The sequence below is a fragment of the Cheilinus undulatus genome, linkage group 20 (assembly GCF_018320785.1).
Source record: "Cheilinus undulatus linkage group 20, ASM1832078v1, whole genome shotgun sequence".
Classification (NCBI taxonomy): Eukaryota; Metazoa; Chordata; class Actinopteri; order Labriformes; family Labridae; genus Cheilinus; species Cheilinus undulatus.
In genome coordinates, this window is record NC_054884.1 from 8934170 (window position 1) to 8953407 (window position 19238).

General features: G+C 40.4%; 1 protein-coding gene across 1 annotated transcript in view; it reads left to right on the forward strand.

Moving 5' to 3' along the window:
- The first annotated feature begins 554 nt into the window (after window positions 1-554).
- Window positions 555-19238, forward strand: part of ca10a (carbonic anhydrase Xa) — a 440690-nt gene continuing 422006 nt past the window's right edge. Inside the window, exon 1 of the mRNA XM_041816591.1 lies at window positions 555-1106. Coding sequence (XP_041672525.1) covers window positions 1046-1106 — 61 coding nt within the window. The 5' untranslated portion in view covers window positions 555-1045. The remainder of the gene's footprint in view (window positions 1107-19238) is intronic.

Genomic DNA, 19238 nt, shown 5'->3' on the forward strand with positions numbered 1-19238 from the left:
AGACGTACAGACATCCGGTTGAGACTTCCAGTATGGATTGGATGTATGTCAGCCATCTTGTCTGCATCATGGTACTCTTGACTTTTAATGCCTCCATGCCACAATAACCATGGACCGTAGGCATTATAATTTGTTTTTTTCCGGCCTCTTCTTGTACGGGATTAAAATCAAACTTTGCACAAATGTTTACTCTGACACAAGGACCAGATTTGGAGGTCAAACCTGTCCCAGACCTTCTTATAAGAAATACCAGAAATACAAAAGAGATGAAACTATCTCTGAATTATTCATTTGGTGACTAAATATACCTCCAAGCTGCACTAAAAGTAAAGAATCATTGATATAATATATTTAATCTGCCAGAACATCAAACATTTATAAAATGGACCACTGTCCATAATGTTTTCAAATCCTGAATGACTCGTTTTTACGCTTCAAGCATGCGTAATACACTGAAGCGACCAAACGCTGGCTTTTATTTTGTCAACCTCCACCGGAAGTGCTTATTTTACGCCGTGCAACTTGACTCTGGTCCCTCGTAGTGACGGGCAGATCGGAGGCTCGCCACCTGGTGATGTGAGTTTCGGAGTTGCGAGGCGTCTCCAGGTGTTAGTCTGATCCCACAGCTGTTCATTAATCTGCGCTTTCTTCCTTCCTCTCCTCTCGCAGAGACTTTACCGACAGCATCATGTGTGACTCCCCGCGGTGAGGACGGGACTCTCGCGCTGTGAGACGGCAGCGGATGGATGGATGTGTCCGTTCTAGGGCGCACTGGAATAATACAGTGAACTAACGGAGGATCAGTCTCTTCTTTTTTTTTCTGGAGTCCATCTCTTTTTATTCGCCATTTCTGGATTGTTATATTGATTGGTGGGAACGTGCACCATTTCTTCCTCGGGCTTTGATCACCTGCTATGTGCGTGGAGTGGAAAATACCTGGTGGAAGGTGTACCAGCCTGGGAGGACAGGACATCTGATATAGCTCCGTTTTTAGCTTATTTTTCGTTTTAATCTGTGCGTAATGTGCGTGGAATGAAGACAGAGGATGGATATAATTTGGGAAATATTGATCATTCTTCAAGCCAATCTTATTGTCTGCATATCAGGTGAGTTATGGGCGGCAGTGGGTTCCTTTTTTTTCTGCAGGTGCATTGGATGCAGCAGTGAATGAATCATCTTTAACTTTTTGCATTATTTCAGTAAAAGGCTGTGGAGGGCTGTGGTTTGTCAAATGAATAAAAAATGACAAGAGATGCGTCTTTGGCGTGTGAATGGAGCATTGCGCCAGGCTTTAAACAATCCTGCTGTTTTATTTTTGTTCTCCTGTGGATCTTTCACTATGTGTGTGACTATAAAGACGGTTTCTGTGTAGCCTCCAAGACTGGATGCGCATCCCTCTGACGCACGCATGCCATGGGTGGGCTTTAAAAGGCAGCCACAATGAATGTGATGGATTTTTTTATGTGTTTTCCTAGCACCAGGGACAGCTCGTGTCGCATCCTTCCTATAAACGTGAAGCTCCCGGAACAATTCAGGTGGTTATTATAAGATAAACTAGTTGTGCGCACTGGTGAGCGCGGATGCGGCGCAGCAGGAGGCTCGGCTCTGTGTGCGCTGAACAGGCAGATGCGCCTGAGCCATCTGCGCGGAGCAATGTATCACCTTGCAAGACGATTTTACACCTTTCCTCTGTGTCTCAACAGTTGCATGAATCAGAATCCAGGCTCCTCTTCTGAGTGAACGTGGGAATCTTTTCAGTCTTTCCTCTTTCTGCTGTAAATAGCGCACTCTTATCTAAGTGTGCTTAAAATCCAGGCAGATATATGCGGATATGCCTTAGGAGGAGCTGAATTTTGGATCAAAGTGGCATCATGCTGTTCCTCAGTAATGCAGAACAGTTAAATAATGAAATAAAGAATGCTTGTATACGTGCCTTGCCAGAGGCGTAAACCCTCACCCTGATTCGTGGTGCGTCATCCGCTGGATTTACGCACTAGATGCAACTTTATTGTGGTTGCTTTACGCACGTCAGGCTCTCCTCTTTTCCCAACATCTCAGCCCTCAGGTTGTCACTGGGAATTATGTGACAAATCGGACCACACCCTCCAGATGTGATTGGTTCAAACTGGTGGAAATGTTTCAGCCAACCAGGAAGAAGACGAATCTGTCATTTTTACGAGTTTAAATAGTAATAGTAGCAACGGTGTGCTGCGTCCACGCAGTAAAGAAAGAGGGGTGTTGCTTTTCTGACACTGACTCCAGCTGCAGGCAGGCATAACCAGTCAGCTCTGAGGTGTGGTTCGGGTTGCCAGTCTCTTCAAATAAGGAGCACAAATGCAGTGTTTGGAGGTTGGTGCCAAAGTGGGGTGTGCAGGAGTGGTTTCATTCACTTTGAGGCCCAAGTCCAAGGCCCCTCACCATTTTGCCTAAAGCAATCAGAGTCAGTGAGGGAAATATTGTGAAGCTTTTTTATTTCAGTTCCCAAAGCCAAAACACTACAAAACTACATGACATATCAAATCACGAGCAAGCAGGACTTGCTCATCTTCATCGTGTCTTAGCGCAGCCACAACCCAAAGTCTCCACATCTCAATATTTCAACATGTCTTGCAGCAATGTGAAGCTAATAGAAAGAGATTCACGTCAGGTTTTATATCAGTTTGTCTGCTCCAAAAAAAGACTCTTTAGTTATTTTGTACCACCATGTATCACAAAATTATCTACATTTTTAAACATGGCATATTTTTATATAGATATACCTTGCAGTTGGTTGCTTTATATGAAGACATGAGGGGCTTTTTTGAGGAACATTAACTCGGTTGCAGTTGCTGTGTTCTTTCCAAAGGATTCTCCACACACTGTAGACCTCTATTTTGATGCTACATGCAAAGTAATCATCTCAATTACTGAACTAATTTCCAATGTATACATAACGCTTGATGCAGACCTTTGCCATTAAGCCTTTGCAGGTGCCAACCTTTACCAAATGGTAAAACTATTTATGGATGTGTGACCAATTAAGATGGAAATATGTACAAGCTCTTGTGGGTTAATATCTAGCATATTCAAGTCTGTGTGCATTGGTGGCATGGTTTCAAAATGTGGAAAGGGTGCAAGAATGCTGACTAGATAAAAACTCAGTAGTGTGAAAAAGGATGTGGGCAGATGGAGTAGATAAGAAAATTTAAGATAGTTGATGAGTGCAAATTTGCATATGAGATGAGACCCTTTGTCCCACAGAGAGTTTTCTTACAGTATTAGTGTTACAGTGAATAGATCAATTACCAAAATCATTTGACTGTGGTATAATTATTTAATTAGTAGTTAGTAAGGTCACTAGATTAATTAGTGCAAATAGACATATGAGGTGAAGCTTTGTACACAGTAAGCTTAGGGTGAAGAAGTAAGAGACAGTGCAGGATATTTTACATTTAGCAAGGCTAAGGTGCTCATTAATTAAAAGTTCTATTTGATGATTTTCTATTTTCTGACACTCTGTGACTGTTAAGTCGTAAACAGAGTAACTCTGTGATTGTTGAGTGGTCTTTAGTGTAACTCTCTGACTTTTGATTGGTCATTAAAGTTCCTCTGTGACTATTGAGTGGTCATCAGAGTAACTCCATGACTGTTGAGTGGTCATCAGACTAACTCTGTGACTGTTAAGTGGTCTTTAGTGTAACTCTGACTGTTGAATGGTTTTTAGTGTAACTCTGTGACTGCTGAGTGATCATCAGAGTAACTCTGTGACTGTTGAGTGATCATCAGAGTAACTGTGACTGTTGAGTAGTCATCAAAGTTACTCTTTGACTGTTGAGTGGTCATTAAAGTTACTCTGTGACTGTTGAGTGGTCATTAGAGTAACTCCATGATTGTTGAGTGGTCTTTAGTGTAACTCTGTGACCGTTGAGTGGTCTTTAGTGTAACTCTGTGACTGTTGAGTGATCATCAGAGAAACTCAGTAACTGTTGAGTGATCATCAGAGTAACTATGTGACTGTTGAGTGGTCTTTAGTGTAACTCTGTGACTTTTGAGTGGTCTTTAGTGTAATAATGTGACTGTTGAGTGATCATCAGAGTAACTCTGTGACTGTTGAGTGGTCTTTAGTGTAATTCTGTGACTGCTGAGTGATCATCAGAGTAACTCTGTGACTGTTGAGTGGTCTTTAGTGTAATTCTGTGACTGCTGAGTGATCATCAGAGTAACTCTGTGACTGTTGAGTGGTCTTTAGTGTAACTCTCTGACTGTTGAGTGATCATCAGAATAACTCTGTGACTGTTGAGTGTTCATTAAAGTTACTCTGTGACTGTTGAGCGGTCATTAGAGAAGCTTTGTGCAGAAGTATTGAGGCTTTTTTTTTTTTAATTACAGAACTTTTTTTTTTGAATGAAGATTAGTTAGTACAGTATAGGCAAAAAGCTGTGGTACCAGTATCTTTTTTATCATGGGTTCAATTCACAAGACATATTAACTACTGATGTAAAAGAGTAAATACACACATAAAGTTGTCCTCCTTTTTGCAATTTTTCTTTTTTTGTATCTGATTATTGAGATAAGTCACTTGCAGCTACACTCGCTGCTTTGCAGAGAAAGGTACGATACAATATGATAAGATACCATATGACATGGATTTTTGGAAAGCATAGCTAACTGAGTTGACAGACGGTGATTTCTGGAATTGTTCCTGATTCTCTGAACCTTTGGACGATATTATCAGCTATAGATGGTAGGATATTCAAAGTCTTTGCAATTTTATGTTGAGGAACATTTTTTAAAGTGTTCCACAGTTTTTATTTGTAGTTTTTTCACAGATTGGTGAACCTCTGCCCACCTTTAATTCTGATAGACTAAGCTTCTCTAAAATGCTCCTTTTATACCCAATCATGTAACAAGATCTGTTGCCAGTTAACCTATAGTTGCAAAATGCTCCACCAGCTGTTTTCCATTAGTACTTATTTTTCCAGCCTTTTGTTACCCCTTCCCTACTTTTGTGAGATGTGTTGCTGCAGTCAGATTCAAAATGAGCCTAGTTTGAACATCTGATATGTTGCTTATGCTCTATGAGTAAAATATGGGTTTATAGTATTTGAAAATCATTGCATTCTGTTTTACTTACATTCTACATTGGCGTATGCAAGGTTTAAGTTAGGTTTAAAACTTTAAAGGTTGTCATTTAACAGAATTCTCTCATGAGACTGTATTTCACATCCAACTACTCATTTCTTGCAACAATATGAGTTATTAAATTAAGTACTACAAGTTTTAAGAATAATCACAAAGTAACTTCATGTTTTCCTTTTCCATGAATGAATTCTAACCATAAGTTGATGTTGAATATTCACCAGATTGCAGGATTTTAAGTGTTGGATGCTCATAATTTCCTGGGACCCTCAGACATGTCTCAATACTGCTGCCTCGCTTTGTTTAAAGAACTGCAAGGGGGAAGCTTTTGGCCCCCCATGCTGGCTTCTTCTTCCCACAGGCTGACTAATCCATATGTCTGTGGAAAGCCCTGCTGACTGTCGACTCTTCTTTAGTCAAAGGTCGGCGTATTTATCATTCAATTTACAACAAGCCAGCTAAATCCTCTCTGAAATCTTTCCTAGTGCTCTGATGTCAGACATATCCATCTGGTTCAGTTTAAGATTTTAAAATTAAGATTATGATCAAGATTTTCAAGTCAACACTACTGGAACTGAGTAGTTTGAAGTATTGGGAATGGTGGACGAAAGGTCTGGATCTGACTCTTGATTTGTCGACTGAAATTGCTTTTGTTGTCACTGCTTTGTTAATACAAGTCATTTTAGCGTCATGTTTTTCAGTAAGCATTGAACCAGATGAGAGATTTTAACAAGCCAGTGAGCTACAGATGGTAGCAGATCAGCTTGCAGCCTGTAAAGCACCACCAAAGAATGTCTACGAGGCAGATTTTTAAACTGAAACTACATGATTCAGTGTCTTTTTCTAGGTTTTAACGACTGGGCCTTTTTATTTCGGCCATCACTCCAATCCGTTACATGGATGATTAATACAGAAAGAAGAAATAAACTAAACACTAGGCGTGGTACTCAAAAACATGCAAGCTGCAGCACAGAGTGGGAGCTCTTCATACCATGGTTTTCTTTCAGTAAGCAGGCTCGACAAAGCTGAAAATTCAACTCTTTGTGCAAATCATACAATGCTTGATCTATTTGCAGATGCCTGATTCTGCCTGTTCTAAATGACAGAAGAGATGATGAATACATAGAAGTTACTGTGGTAAAAACACCACTGCTGCTGTAGAGGAGAACCACAGAAAATGATGGTTTGAATTCCTTATTTTAAATCATTTCACACCAAAACTTTTATTTTAGTTTTCTTTTAACAAATCCACTTGTATAACTACAAAGTCACATGACCAACATCACATGTCCTGCCGGTGACTATGGCACATTAGGGATGTAATGATTATGAATTTTAAAACCACAATTCAAGTCAAATAATGTCAGTAACAAGATTATTTTGACCGTGATTGCTATCTTTTTTGCCATTACTTTTCCATTTCGTTCTGAAGACAGGGGCTCTATCAACATGGATTACACCTCAGTCATTGTTGCAGCGCCCCTTAGGCCTCTTTTTTCACTTGTTTGTTCAGAAGATACCAACATTCACTTCTTCACCATCCTTCACTGCAAATTCAATATTCATGATTAATAGAAAATGTATTAAACTATTCTCAACTGCAACATTTACAGCTGGGCGTCAGCCATAAAGTAAAACATCACAGCCTCATTCAAAGCTGGTATCAATTTGTTTTTTTCAGGTGCAGCATTAGCAGTAGGGCATCAGCAGTTAAGTAAAACATTCTACCTCATTCATGGTTGATATCACTTTGTTAATTTTTTTCAGTTGTAGCATTAGCAGTTAGGCATCAGCAATTCGGCAATACATTCAGCTTCTTTCAAAGACAATAATATTCATTGTTTTCCGTCACAGCATTCGCAGCTGGGTGTCAGCCATTCAGCAAAACACTCTGCCTGATTCATAGCTGATAAAATTTTGATTTTTTTAGTTGCAGCATTAGCAGTTAGGCATCAGCCATTCAACAAAACATGCAGTCTCATTTATGGCTGATATCATTTTGATTTTTTTTCAGTTGCAGCATTAACAGCAGGGCACTAGCCATTAAGTAATACATTCAGCTTCTTTCAAAGATTATATTTTTCATTTTTTTCAGTCACAGCATTGGCAGCTGTGTGTCAACCATTCAGCAAAGCACTCTGCCTCGTTCAAAGCTGATATTATTTTGATTTTTTTAAGTTGCAACATTAGCAGTTAGGCATCAGCCATTCAACAAAACATGCAGCCTCATTCATAGCTGATATAATTTTTATTTTCTTCAGTTGCAGCATTAGCAGTAGGGCACCAGCCATTCAGCAAAACACTCTGCCTTATTCAAAGCTGATATTATTTTGAATTTTTAAGTTGCAGCATTAGCAGTAGGGCACCAGCCATTCAGCACGTTGCCTTCACAGTGTAATTTTTTCAGAAACTGACATCTCTAGTTACCTGTGCCTTTCAGCCATCATTTACTGTACACTGTTCAAATGCCTCATTACTATTGCACAGGCTGCACTGAAAAAGAAATTCATCATTTGGCTTTAACTTTCCTCCTAAGAGTTAAGGATGTAGTGTGTGATTTTGAGACTTGATCTAAGACGTTTGCTGCCTTTGATGTCAATTATGTGGCTCCAAGGTCAAAAATGACTCTCATTTTCCATTTTTCTCTTCTCTATATGCAGCTCAAGGGGGATTTTTTCACATTTCATCACACTGTAGCTTAAACGAGCCTTGTTTATATGTAGACAGTGATATTAACCTCCTAGACATACTTCTGTTGTGCATACTGAGTGCCACACAGCATTGATATGGTAATACTGCCAGTCTTAAGGCTTGTGTGATAACAACATGATGTCTGAGTCACATTTGATGCTGAAAACGATCTTTTGATGATGTTTGTGAAGTGCATGTTCCACTGCCATGATTTCATTCTGTTGTAATCATGTGTCTTGATAGGAGGTTAAAGTAGAGGAATGTACAGGACTGGTAGTGCAGCTGAATCACACTTGAAGGCAGGCTATTATCTTGCATGGTTGAGCCTGGATTGTGGACATGAAAGTCTCCTCGGTGCCAGGTCTCTAATCTGTGATGTAATCAAGAGGCGAAGCCTGGCATGGCTCCAACGACAGCGAACAGGAGCACAGCTCTGCGGGCGCGGTGACAGGACCCTCAGGGGATTTTCTTCAGAGGAGCTGAAGCCGTTTTTCTAAAGCGGAGTCTGACACCATGACCCCGGTCAGACAAAATCGAAACCACCACACCCAAACATGAGCACAGTCTCTAATTCTTCAGGGGATACAAAAAGGAAATCTAACATTTCCGTGAGTTCACTGAGTTGAACTGTGTGCTACAACTTCATTTCAGTTTTAATGTCTATATTTTCTGACATTTCGGCAAAGTGGAACTATTTAAAGTTGAACTGCTCTGAAAGTCCAGAAGACGTTGTCGGCTTGGATTTCATCAATTAGTTCTCTGTACTTGTGGATTTGAGTCATTTTACACAAAAATGTTACACCGGCACCTATAAATTTTAAAACTGCTCATCTTTACGGCCTGGTTTTCCCATGGAGCTGAACTTTTGATAACCTGATAAGCCACAGACTGGATTTCTTTGCATATTACATGGGCATGGGAGAACATTCTGTTGGAAAAATGACAAAGTCCACAACTTTAGGGTACAGTAAGGGGTGGATGTGGTGAGTCAGCACTTCTTAGGGTACTGTCTGGGCGGGTAGGAGGGTTGCCACGAGCCCCCTGGTCATACTGTGGATGTCCCAAGGGCCTGAAAACTGCTGTCTGGTTCCTGCGTATCACAAATGAAATGCCGTCGAGCTTGACCTTGGCTGGCGAGAGGCACATGTGTGTCGACGTGTCAAGCTTAACTCTGGCTGGTCCAACTGAAGGCTAGCGACCTCGCCCACTGGAAGCATGTCTAGAGCGCTGTGCTGCACAGCCCGGATGAGCAGGAAGAGATCATGGGAGAACTGCAAGTTCACACAGGAATAGTATGTCAACAGCGGACTATTTTACCTTTATTTTACCTTTAGTTATCATCCTTTCTGGTCTAAATCCATGATAATATTGCTTCTGCCATTGGGTGAGCACATTAGGAAGTTAAAAAGTTAATGTTTGCTTAAAGAATCTGCAGTTTAGTGCAAAATTCTTTGGCTAAATGTCCCCAAAAGTTAACTTTTCCACATCAATTGCACTGTTGTAGCTCTGTGACCCACTGACCTCCCTGTGACCCTTTGCTCTCACTGCAGGATGAGATGTAACGTTGAAATAGTGATGATTTATGATTGGGAGTCCGTGCATTGTGTTGTATTTTGAAAGAAACGGATATTCTACGCTTGTGACTTCCTCTTTAGGAGCTTTCTGATCAACGGGTATTGACACGGTTTGGGGCGCCGGCTGTGGAATTGCTGTGATAGACTGGAGAGGGAGCAATTTGCTCCGCAGTACGGTTCGCGTTGCGTTTGCTGTATGTGGAAATTGGAGGTTCGGCTCATGAAAACGAGACAAGATGAGATTTAGGCCTATGAATGAGACGAGAGGAGATTTAGGCTCATGATGAGAAAAGACAAGATGAAATTGAGGGTCATGAGAAAGAAACGTGACGAGGTTAAGGCCGGGAGATTTAGGATTCATGGGCAAGTACTTTTATTTGAACTTAAGTAAAGTTTTACCAGAACAACTGTACTTTTACTTGAGTACAATAGTCACATACTTACTCCACCTCTGGCTGGTGTCACAAATTAACAAGTCACTCCTCCATTTCTGACGTCAATCTAACTTTATGCTTCAAATGAAGTAGCAATGCATGGCTCACCACCTAAGTTGGACAACTTCATAGAGCAGCAGCGAATGAAGTGGTCCAGCCTGTCCATCTCGCAAGATGTTTTAGTCTCATGAGATCCCATCACACCCTTGTTATAAACTACCAAACACTGATAATAACTAGACAATGGATTGATTTAGGAGATTGGCTAATTTCGCCCAATCATAGGATCTCCAACACACAGACAGGATAAGAGTGTTATTCCTAAGCGTGAATTCTCTTTCTGTGATTGACCTTTTTAAGAAATTAAGCTCCTTTTTTCAATCAGAATGATCTGTCTTATTACTGTCTTTGCAGACTCATCTAACAACATCATTAACTTTCCTTTGCACACCATGGGAGTCGATGCTCTTCTGTTTTCTCAGTCTGTTATTTTGTCATTTTATTATCATGCTTTTGCTTTTAGAACTGCTTACTTCAGATCCAACAGTATTCCTGGTGAGATATTCTGCTGCTGCAGAGTTTAGAGTAAGAACTTTTTAATGGACACCAGATTCACTGGAGTGTGTATAATTAAAGGCAGAAATGTGTTCTCTCATGAGACCGGAGGTCAGGGGTGAGCTGGTTTGGGGCTTTAGGTCCCACTTCCTGCAACATTTTGATTGTTTGCCCTCTGTGTAAATTAAAAACCTCCAGCTCTATGTCCCTGTTGGACTGATGTTAATGTAGGGTCAATCTCATTTAGGGTGCCAGTCGATATCTTTATTTCCCCCGGGCTGGCCACCAAACAGCAACTTCTTTGTTTTTTCTTAGTCATTAGTTTGAGTAAACACTGAATGGGATCCTTTGGTTATGAGAGGGGGATTATGGGAAATTCTGTCCCCTTTTATGAAGCTTGTTGTAACTATCCTAAAGGCATGAGATAGAGGGAAGTAATCGCCTTGACTATGGTGTCACTTCATTATGGATTGCTAATTATAAAGCCTGGTTTCATGGTTATCTGACAATACTCCTTTGAAGTTACATATAGAGCGTTTGAAGTTGAACCTCCCCCTCGGCCTCTATACTTATCCATAATGTCTGTTTCATTGGGCCCTGCTTACATGATGGTTGGGCTGAGGCCAGCTCTAATGTATATTTTATTTCTTTGATAATTACCACCTAAACATGAGCAACAAATAAAATATGAGCCGCAGGACTTACGGTCCAATGCTCTGCTTTTCTTGCTGATGAGATTGAAACACAATCTAATAATAGCAATGATGGAGGGAGCCTCATGAGTAATGCATGCTGATGGTTTTCCATATATCTGTGTACATGGTATTCCATGGAGACCCTGTGTACATAGATGATAAAAATATAAAGCAGTGCAGGGCCACATTAACGCATTACACAGCCTACGGGGCCTGAATGAGCCCCCATTCCCCCTTTGTTTCACCTTCTCCAAACTTGAAGGGTAAATCACAATCATGATAATAAAATGTGGTGGGAAGCGTTGAATTATGAGCTAAATGTCTCCTTAAAGGCTGATTCTTACATGCACCATTCCTGGTTAAAGGCAGAATCATATTTCTGGCACAAACGAAATTGCTTTTTTACTATCATCTACTGGTTTACATGTGCACAATTAACCGACTGCATGAGTTAACATGCTTTCTTTGGTTAATTGCCCCAGATCAACCAGTAATTTCAACTGTTATCAATATTTTGATAAATCTACTTGGTTTGCTCGGGTCAGAATCACTGCCCAGTTTGTTCCACTGTTGCATGATTACATCAAGTTTGGTCTGCTTCAAACAGGGAAATTTACAAGTGGATCAAATGTCAGATGTATATTGAAAATGCTCCTTAATTGGTTGGAATTTCTAGTGGTTTCTGCTACTTTGATCCTACAGAAAAAAATGAAATAGAGGAATCTGAGTCACATTTAAATGACAAGAAGAGCAAATGTCATGCCTATTATGTGAAGCATAAGATGAGCCACACCAGAGTCTGATTTAAAGCAGACCAACACCCATCTTTTAAAATGGTCTCTTTACAGTTGTTTGGTCCACACAGGGATTTTATAGTATACGGACTCCAGCCAGTTTAAACCTTTAAACCACAGAAAGAAAACAGTGACTTGTTATGTATGATTAGAGCACTCTGTCCCCTAGAAAATAAATAAATAAATAAATAGATAAATTCAACTTAACCAAACCAAACCTAAGCAAGTCTGTCAGAGCCTAAACTAGCCTGGCCCAGCGTAACCCAACCCAAACCAAACCTAACCTAATCCATCCTAGTCTTGCCTCATATAACTCAAAACTTGCCTAGTCTAGCCTAGTCTAGTCTAGCCCAGCCTAACCAAAACCAAACCAACCATTTCAGCCCACATAGGGATTTTAAAGCATACGGACTCCAGTCAGTTTAAACCTTCAGACTACAGAAGGCAAACAGTGATTTGCTATGTATGATTGATCAAAGTCGTTGCACTCCACCCTTTGAAAAATAAACTAAACTCAACTAAACCAAATGCAAGCTAACCTAACCTTTACTAGTCTAGCACAGCCTGATCTACATTAGCATAGTATAACCCAACCCAAACCTACCTTAACCCATCCTAGTCTAGCACATCCTAAAATATTTCAAACCTAGCCTAGTCTAGCACAGCCTAGACTAAATTGACCCATCCTAGTCGAGCACAGCCTGGTATATTTCAAACCTAGCATAGGGTTGGCACAGCCTAGTCTAGCACATCCAAGAATAATTCAAACCTAGCCCAGTCTAGCACAGCAGTCTAGCACTGCACAGTCTACCATAATTCAAACCTAGCCTAGTCTGGCCTAGCATAGTCTAGCATTGAATTGTCTAGCCTAGCCTAGAATAAAAACCAACCCAAACCGAACCTAACCCACCCTAGTCTAGATTGGCCCAAAATAATTTAAAACTAACCTAGTCTAGCATAGCCTAGTTTAGCACAGCCCTACCTAAACACAACTCAACACAACACAACACAACACAACACAGCACAACACCCTAGCATAGCATAGCATGATGTAACGCAACCCTGCTGGGGTTCTTTTGAGGAATTGTTGTTTTATTTTTCATACAAGACACATTTGCACCAAGAGTGAAGTTATCTGTGAGTTCCTGCCATTGACTTTAAGTGTTCCTAAAGGATACATAGTGGATTTGGTTCATTAATATGCACTGTCTTGCTGTGAGGTTGACTCTCTGCTTTGTTCTTGCAAAAGGAGACCCACATAGCAACAGATTGTCAAGAGTTGCTGCAGTTCTGTCAAACTGTATAATAGAATCTATTTTAACAAGAGTACCTGTATGTACAATAGATGCGTACTTTTTCAACTTGCTCCTCTGTTTCCGATGTCAATCCCTCTTTGTACTTCAATTTTACTATTCTCTGTATGGCTGTGCTCACTGTGCTTCCTCCTCTCAGCTTGCTTCCTGATTGGCTGCTGTTTTACTCAGCGTAACAGTCCTGCTCATGTCTCCTTGGCTCTACTTAGTGTCAACCCACGTCTTCCAAACAGATTGAAGAGAAAAAAATCACTCTAAACACACCTCAAACCCCAGGAAAATCTGTCAAGATAATCTTTTCAACAACCAGAGAATCATGCCTTTCTCAAAAGATAGGATTTGGGCCCAAAATTGGCATGATTATCATGAAGTGTGTCTAGCATTAGTTTAGGCTTCGTGCTGTTTCCAGCCACACTTTCTCCATTATTAAGTTTGGTCAGTTTTATATCTTTAACACTAATAAGTGCAGACTGCACTGGTGGCTATTATTCAGCTATTCAGGTTGCCTTTAGGCAGAATTGTTACTCCAGTGACCAAACAAAAGACAAAGAATTCAGACTAACCAGATGCACAGAGGAGTCTGACTCTTTCAGATATTCCAGAGCAAGAAAGAGAGTATTGATTTCCTGTGGACTCCAGTTGTGGTGGGATCTATAAAGACTTGTTGTGTGTGCTTTTACACAGTTTATTTCTTTTATGGCAAAAGGCCAGAGCAGAATTCTGCTGTCGTGGAGCCGTGTTTGAGCACACATTCACTGGAGCCATTTCCACCTCTCCTCTATTACACTTTCTTTACTTTTCCTACGGCGCTTGTTTGCCTCTCTGGTTCAGAAGTGCTGCAAAAAGCCCGTTCTAAAGCGAGTTTGACATTATGTGCCAGGTAAACAGTTTTGTCTGCTGCTCTCCATCTGTTCAGACACAGAAATGCCTTTTTTTTTTTTCTTTACTCCTCAGCTCGGCTTTAACATGTCCTCTGCAGAAATCCTCGTCTCCTCACACTGTGACAGATTGGTATAAAAGGACTGCTTGCTTTTCTCTCTGCCTTTTTCATTTAATGTTCCTCCAAGAACAAGAAGAAAACATGCAGAAAGGAGGCTAAAGGAGATGCTTTATGTTATTTCATTTTTCCAATGAAATGTCCTGTTTGAGACATTTAAATTGTTGGAAAGCACATTGAGACTGGAAGCCAAACACTCTTTCAAGACTCTGCACTAAAACATGGAGCTGGGCCTGTTTCTGTGTTGTTTTCAGGTTTCTGCTCCAACATCCATCAATCCAAGTCTGTCCAAGTCTTTCTTTTTTAAGTATTGTATGCCTGTGTCTCAGTTTTCTCTTTTGACTTTGGATTCCCTCAAAAAAAATCCCTCAGTACATCCCATATGCTCAAATCTGGATGCTCTACCCTTGCTTTTTTCTAATGTAAGGTGATGCAGTATGAAAAGCAAGAAAATGAGTATGGGTTAGTGCAGGAGTTCTGAACCTTTTCAGTCCGCGACCCCCAAAACAAAGGTCCCAGAGACCGGGGACCCCCACTATACCTGAAGGTGGTTGAACACAGCCATGCACTTTCAAGAAAAGTCATGTTCAGACAAGGCCACCTTTTACGGGGATACATGGGAGAGCTTTCTGGGACCCAGCCAAACTGGACACCCATGTAGGTCAGTTAAATCATGGTCCACTGTAAAGTAAAGCTGTGATATCCATATTTTGTTCCAACCTGACTAATAACAACTCTTATCTAATTTTTCATTCATTTGTGTCGTAGTATTTAGCCATCTAAAAAAAGAAATCCTTTTTTCTTCAAAACAGAATTAAAAGGGGTTAAAAAATAGCTAGAATGGGAGGAAAAGTGGTGAAATTGGATTTCAAAAGTAGCAGAAATGGGTTATAAGTAGCAAATAATAGGAAAAAGGTGCCAAGAATGGGTTAAAGTGGAAAAAAACTGTTTAAAGTGGTAAAGGGGAATAAAGCAGGCAGAAATGTGCTTAAAGTGGCACAAAATGGATGGAAAATTTGGTAAAATGGGATTTAAAAGTGGGAAAAGTGGTTTAAACTGGCAAAAATGAGTTAACTGAGGCAGAAAAATAGGCAGAAATTGGCAGAAAATTCTTAAACTGACAACAATTGGCACAACAAATAGTAAAATGTCTTTAAAATGGACAAAATAGGCATAAAAGGGGGTTAATAGTGGCAAAAGAGGCATCGATAGGCATGAAGTGGAAAGAAATGGTTCAGATGTGGCAAAACTGGCAGAAAAAGTGATGAAAAGGGTTTAAAAGTGGCAAAAATGTCTTCAAAGTGGAAGAAATGGGCAGAAGAGGTGGTGAAATTGGATAAAAATGGCAAAAATGTGTTAAGAATGTCAACAAATTATGGGAAAAGTTCATGTTAACAGGCTAAAATGCGGCACGATTGGTGTAAAATCACAGGAATGGGCACAATAAATGCCAAATTGAAAAATAACACTGTCAAAGTTGGGTAGGAAAAATGGATAAAAAGTGGCACAAAGAAATACTTTCAACATTGGAACCCACTCACAGTTTGACACACTTTTCAGCCTCAAAATGAGGAAACTATTGTTCAGGATGCTAGCACCAACGCTACAGATAAATTACACACACACTGATACCATCAATTCATCACAGCTGGGGAGGGCTCAGTCAGACAATTCTGTTTGCAGACTTACCTTTCACATATTTTTTGAATACTTTGATACTTGACCATGGAGTGTCTGTTGAAGCTTTCTTCAACAGTGGCTTTTCTTTGCCACTCTCCTGTAAAGCTTTGACTGGTGAAGAACCCAGGCAACAGTTGCTGTATGCAGAGTCTCTCCCATCTCAGTTGCTGAACCTTGTAACTCCTTCAGAGTAGTCACAGGTGTCTCGGTGATCTCTCTCACCAGTCTCCTTCTTGCAGGGTCACTCAGTTTGTGAGGCTCTAGGCAGATTTACACATGTGCTATATCCTTCTATTTCTTGACGATGGATTTAACTGGTGCCTTGGAATTTGTTTTGTATCCATTCCCTTACTTATATTTTTCAATAACCTTTTCATGCTTGGAGTGTTCTTGTGTTTTCATGATGTAATGGTAGCAAGGACTACCAATTAACCCATGACTAGACTTTCCAGACACAGGTGTCTTTATACTACAATCACTTGAGACATTAAAGAAAACAGTTTAGCAGTTTCTGTCATCAAAGACATACATTTTTGGAGATTTTAAACTCTTTTCTTGCCTAAATGACTTAATTTTCTTTCTGAATGCAGGGCTGAGTTCATTCTTTATTCTTACAGAATGACTTTGTGGCTCATTCTGATTTATAGTGCTGCTTTAAAACACAATCCACCTTTTTCTCCCTTGCAGAGAAAGAATAAGAGAGCATCTTCTGTTCATACATCCATGTGAATCTGGCTCCTTTGCCTGCTTCCTCTTGGCAAAAGTTGGTGTTTATTTGAAAAAATTAGAGCAAAAACCAAATCACTTTAGTTAAAGATTCAAACAGATTAGAGATGCCATATTAAACTCACTTTGAGTGTCTTTCAATCCCTTCAGAACCTAACAAGAAGATGTTAAAAAGTTCTGAAAGCTGCTAAAACGACTTCATTTCCCTCCAAGCATGAAAGTTAGTTTATTTATTCTTCTTAAAGGACGTCTTTGTGCTTATTCTGATTTATGATGCTTCTCCTAAACACAGTGCAGCTTTTTCTCTGTTGCAGAGCAGAATTGGGCGTGCTCCTTTTGTTCATATACCTTGAGACGTGGGCTTGGCATGCTGAATCAGACTTCAGTTTGTCATCTGCAGGGCTGCAACAGCGTTTTTATGACAGTTTGATGTTTGTCTCTTCTGCTAATCTGACAACCTGTAAGGAGCTCAAAGTGTTTTTACTTGTTAAACCCATTCTCTCCTTTCCTCCTCTCTGCTTTATCCCTTCTGTTCGTTTCCTTTCTGCCCTCTGGAGCCGATGCTGAAATGGAAATTTACGCTTGCAGACCATGTTTGATTGGAGTGTTGAAAGTTTGTAAAATTCCATTCGGAGTCTCTCTGTAGAAGAATTGAAATTGCAAAAGCAGTAATAGAGTCCCCACCTTATGTATTACTTGAAATTTTTCAAAACAAGCTGTGTAAGCCGAGTGTTGGCGCCGAGGCAAAGTAATATCAACACCTGATTGCTGCCAGGGACGGAGGCACATTAGCGGCTCGGCTTCTCCTGCTGGACCTCATTTTGGGAGCGACTGTGACCACCGCAGATAATCACACGCTACCTTCAGAGAAAAACGTGGCCTGAGGGGAGCTTAGGAATTTAAATGGGATGATGACATCGCAGGGTTGGGGCCTTTGCTGTATTCGTGACACTAACACGTGTCTCCAGCAGCCGGCCATATGCCACCAGGCAAACACTGGTGTAACTAAGGACGCCCGCAATCACTCCGTGCTCCACTCTGAGCCGACACAGCTCATGTTGCAAACCCCAGCGGCACATGGCGCCGGCAGCGTGATTCTGGTTGAATCCTTGCCCACACACTAATGCATGGCCGTCTGGTCAGTGTCAGAGTGTGTGTGCTTCAGTGTGTCATGACCTTTTGCTGCGCTGATGAGCCAAACGCTTTGAGATGTGCAAGTCATTTTGGTGGGCTTTACGAGTTCACTACAGTGGAGATGAATAAATGACGATTCAGACGGCTAAATCAGAATTCAAGCTGAAATTTTAACAACAAAGTAGAAGTTACTACAGTGGAGACAGCCAGGGCCAGAGGCTTTGAGATTTTAAGATGCCTATCCATCTGTCCTTCTGTCCAGCTCAATCTTATTACACTGACTTTCTTCAAATTTTGCATTTCTATCCACTCTAACTCAAGGATAAACTCCACAGAATTTGGAGGTCAAAGGTTCGGGTCATTTTTCTCAAGTCTTGTCCGTGATTGTGAAAGTTCAAGTATGCTTTGAGGCATTTTCTCCAAAACTCTGCACACATAATTTGCTTTTTTTAAGCACTACCCCAATCCACAAAGAGCTTAAAATCACAGAGAAAAAGCAGGATATCAGAATAATCCAATAATAAACATGGGCCAGAGGCCAAACAAAGAGTGGGCAAAGTTTAAAAGCGGGCAGGGCTGTCCACAGATTTGACCCCTGACAACCCCAGAGAATGAGCCCTCCCCTGTGTTTATTTACTAATGATATCCATGCATGTGTGTTGGATCAGTAGCATTAGTGCTAGCATCCTGGCTAACAGTAGGTTCATTTTTGTGTCAAACTGTCCTTTTTTCCTTCCATTTATGCCACTTTTCATCAAATTTACACACTTTTCACTCACTTTGTCTTTTGTTACTTTTTACCTTTTGTACCCATTTTGCCACTTTTACTTATTTTTGACAATTTCTGCTTGTTGTTGCCTCTATTAACCATTTTTTTGGCCAAAATAAACCCCTCTCAGCATTTATAATGCTAATTTAAACCACATTACATTTTGTTACACCAACCTTTGGCATTTTTGCCTCTTTTAATCATATTCAACCACTTTTTTCTGCCCAATTTTCCACTTTCCACCTGCTGTTGTATCTATGAACCCATTTTTTACTAGTTTAAACTAATTTCACCACTTTTAATATTTATTTTAACCCCATATTACTCTCTGCTATGCCAGCCTTTTGCACTTTAACCCATTTTTGACACTTAACCACTTTTTGTTGCCTCCATTAACTCGTTTTTGCCACTTTAGACCCCTTTTACCACCTTTTCTGCTCATTTTTCCACTTTTTAACAAACTCGTGACGCTTTCCACCTGTCGTTTCCACTACCAGCCATTTTTTGAGACTATACCTTTTCAGCCCATTTTGTCAGTCTTACCCTGTTGTTGCTTCTGTTAACCTTTTTATCCACTATAAACCTCATTCACTACTTTAACTGCCAATTTTAACCACATTCCACATTCCTTTTTTTGCCCTTTTAATCCTATTTCACTGTAGGTTCTTCCCATTTTCTCACTTTAAGCCATTTTTGCCACTTTTCACCTGTTGTTGCCTCTGTTAATATATTGTTGCCATCATAAACTCCCTTCACCA